Consider the following 1,684-nt stretch of genomic DNA (forward strand, 5'->3'; position numbering starts at 1 on the left):
TATTTGTATTTGTAGATATAAAATAGTTTTCCTCTGTGCTGTTATAGATTTTTTACAATTTCTGCAAATATATTACTATTAAGTCTATTTTGCCTATGTCTCAATTCTTGTCTTTTTGCTATAATTATTTCGTTAAGTTATTGTCTATATTCTTCATTCTCGTTATTCATTGTTTCTTTAAGTATTGAATATATTTATATTCTATTTTAGATATATTATCTATTAATTGATCTAATTTGTCGTTATCAGTTTTTGTGATATTGAGTTTTTTATATTCCGGATATAATTTCTTTAATTTTCTTTTTATTTTTCTTAACTTTCTACTAGTATGTTTCTACGTTAGTTTCTCGTTATCCATGTTTTTCATAAAAACATGGATAACGAGAAAATTTCAAGTGTGAAACTGGTATCCCTTTACAGGGATGGGAAAATCCATCCCAATTTAGACTGTCATAAAAATTTCAAGTGTGAAATATTTTTGTAAAACTATTACTTGAACATGTGAATTTTTTTACACTTCTGAAAATTAAAGAATTATTTTACATGTGAACTTTTTCTCCACTTTTTAAAATCATTAGATTCTTTCAACAGTAAAATAAAAATGAAAATTCATGTAAACTTTAGTTTTTCTTAATCTATTATTGTTAGCAACTTAATGTGAATATTGATTTATAAGATATTAACACCCATTTAATATAATAAATATGGATAATAATATGAATATTTCTTTTTGAGAGTTATTTTTTCAACATTTATTACATATTATTTTTCTACCAATGTTGAATTAGATAGAATATCTGCCGCAGCCACAATAATACTACCAAAAATCCCCATCCTCTCATTGTCCTTTGTAAGAGTGGAGGCATAAACATAACCTATTATTCTCTGAAACTCATTTTCACAATAAAAATTAGCTTTCTGGGCAAAGTTTCCAGCAACATACACGCGATCATATACTAAGCCATCCTTCAAAAAATTCTCCTCCGCACCTCTTAGAGCATCAATGGCATAATGGTAATAGTCCAAACAATAATTATATATCACTTTCAAGTTATCGTCTTTTGTATCATCTAAAAAGATGGCAATCTTACTGGCTGTCTCGGACGCGTTTCTCAATGCTAAGTTGATGGCCTCTTGTGTTAACTCATAAGGACTCCTATGAGGATTTAGGCCAAACACTTGCAAGCAAAATCTAGGATTCTTGGATTTGATGCACACTTTGGTCAAGGGGTTACTTTTACTTGGTATCATTAAGGAAGCAATGATTAGACATAAGACTAGTGTTATGACAAAGGAAGAAGAAGATGATGATGTTGTCATTGTCTTGTTTTTGCTCATTTCCCCTTTTTTATTGTTAAATTTGAAGTAATTTTATAGGAGTGAATATATATGATTGTGTGTAGTAATGTGTGATCTAAACTATCATTAATTAATTTGATTAAATTTCTATATATGTTTAATTTTATGCCATGTTTAGAGTTTCCATGTTACTACCCAAAATTTTATGGTGTATTAATATTTTTAGTTTTAGATTTATGATATTTGTTTTTTTTGGTATGTTAAGAAATATATATGAATCCTAAAATTTAAAAATTGAATTACCTAAATCTACTATATACAATTTGACCAATCTAGCCTTCCTTTAATAATATATACTTGTGTTGGATTAATCTAAGGGTTCAAA

The 1,684-nt window shown here is 27.4% G+C and overlaps 1 protein-coding gene across 1 annotated transcript; it reads right to left on the minus strand.

The window, feature by feature from the left end:
• Positions 1-762: 762 nt before the first annotated feature.
• On the minus strand, positions 763-1,320 carry LOC107063363 (pectinesterase inhibitor-like). Its single transcript, XM_015315161.1, has one exon. It carries the CDS (start codon positions 1,318-1,320, stop codon positions 763-765), a length of 558 nt encoding a protein of 185 aa, XP_015170647.1.
• Between the last annotated feature and the right edge of the window lie 364 nt (positions 1,321-1,684).

Source organism: Solanum tuberosum, unplaced genomic scaffold (assembly GCF_000226075.1).
Source record: "Solanum tuberosum cultivar DM 1-3 516 R44 unplaced genomic scaffold, SolTub_3.0 scf00337, whole genome shotgun sequence".
In the NCBI taxonomy this organism is placed as follows: Eukaryota; Viridiplantae; Streptophyta; class Magnoliopsida; order Solanales; family Solanaceae; genus Solanum; species Solanum tuberosum.

Bases quoted from the DNA above. Each gene is read 5' to 3' on its own strand.
- LOC107063363 (XM_015315161.1), bottom strand. From the start codon at position 1,320: ATGACAACATCATCATCTTCTTCTTCCTTTGTCATAACACTAGTCTTA.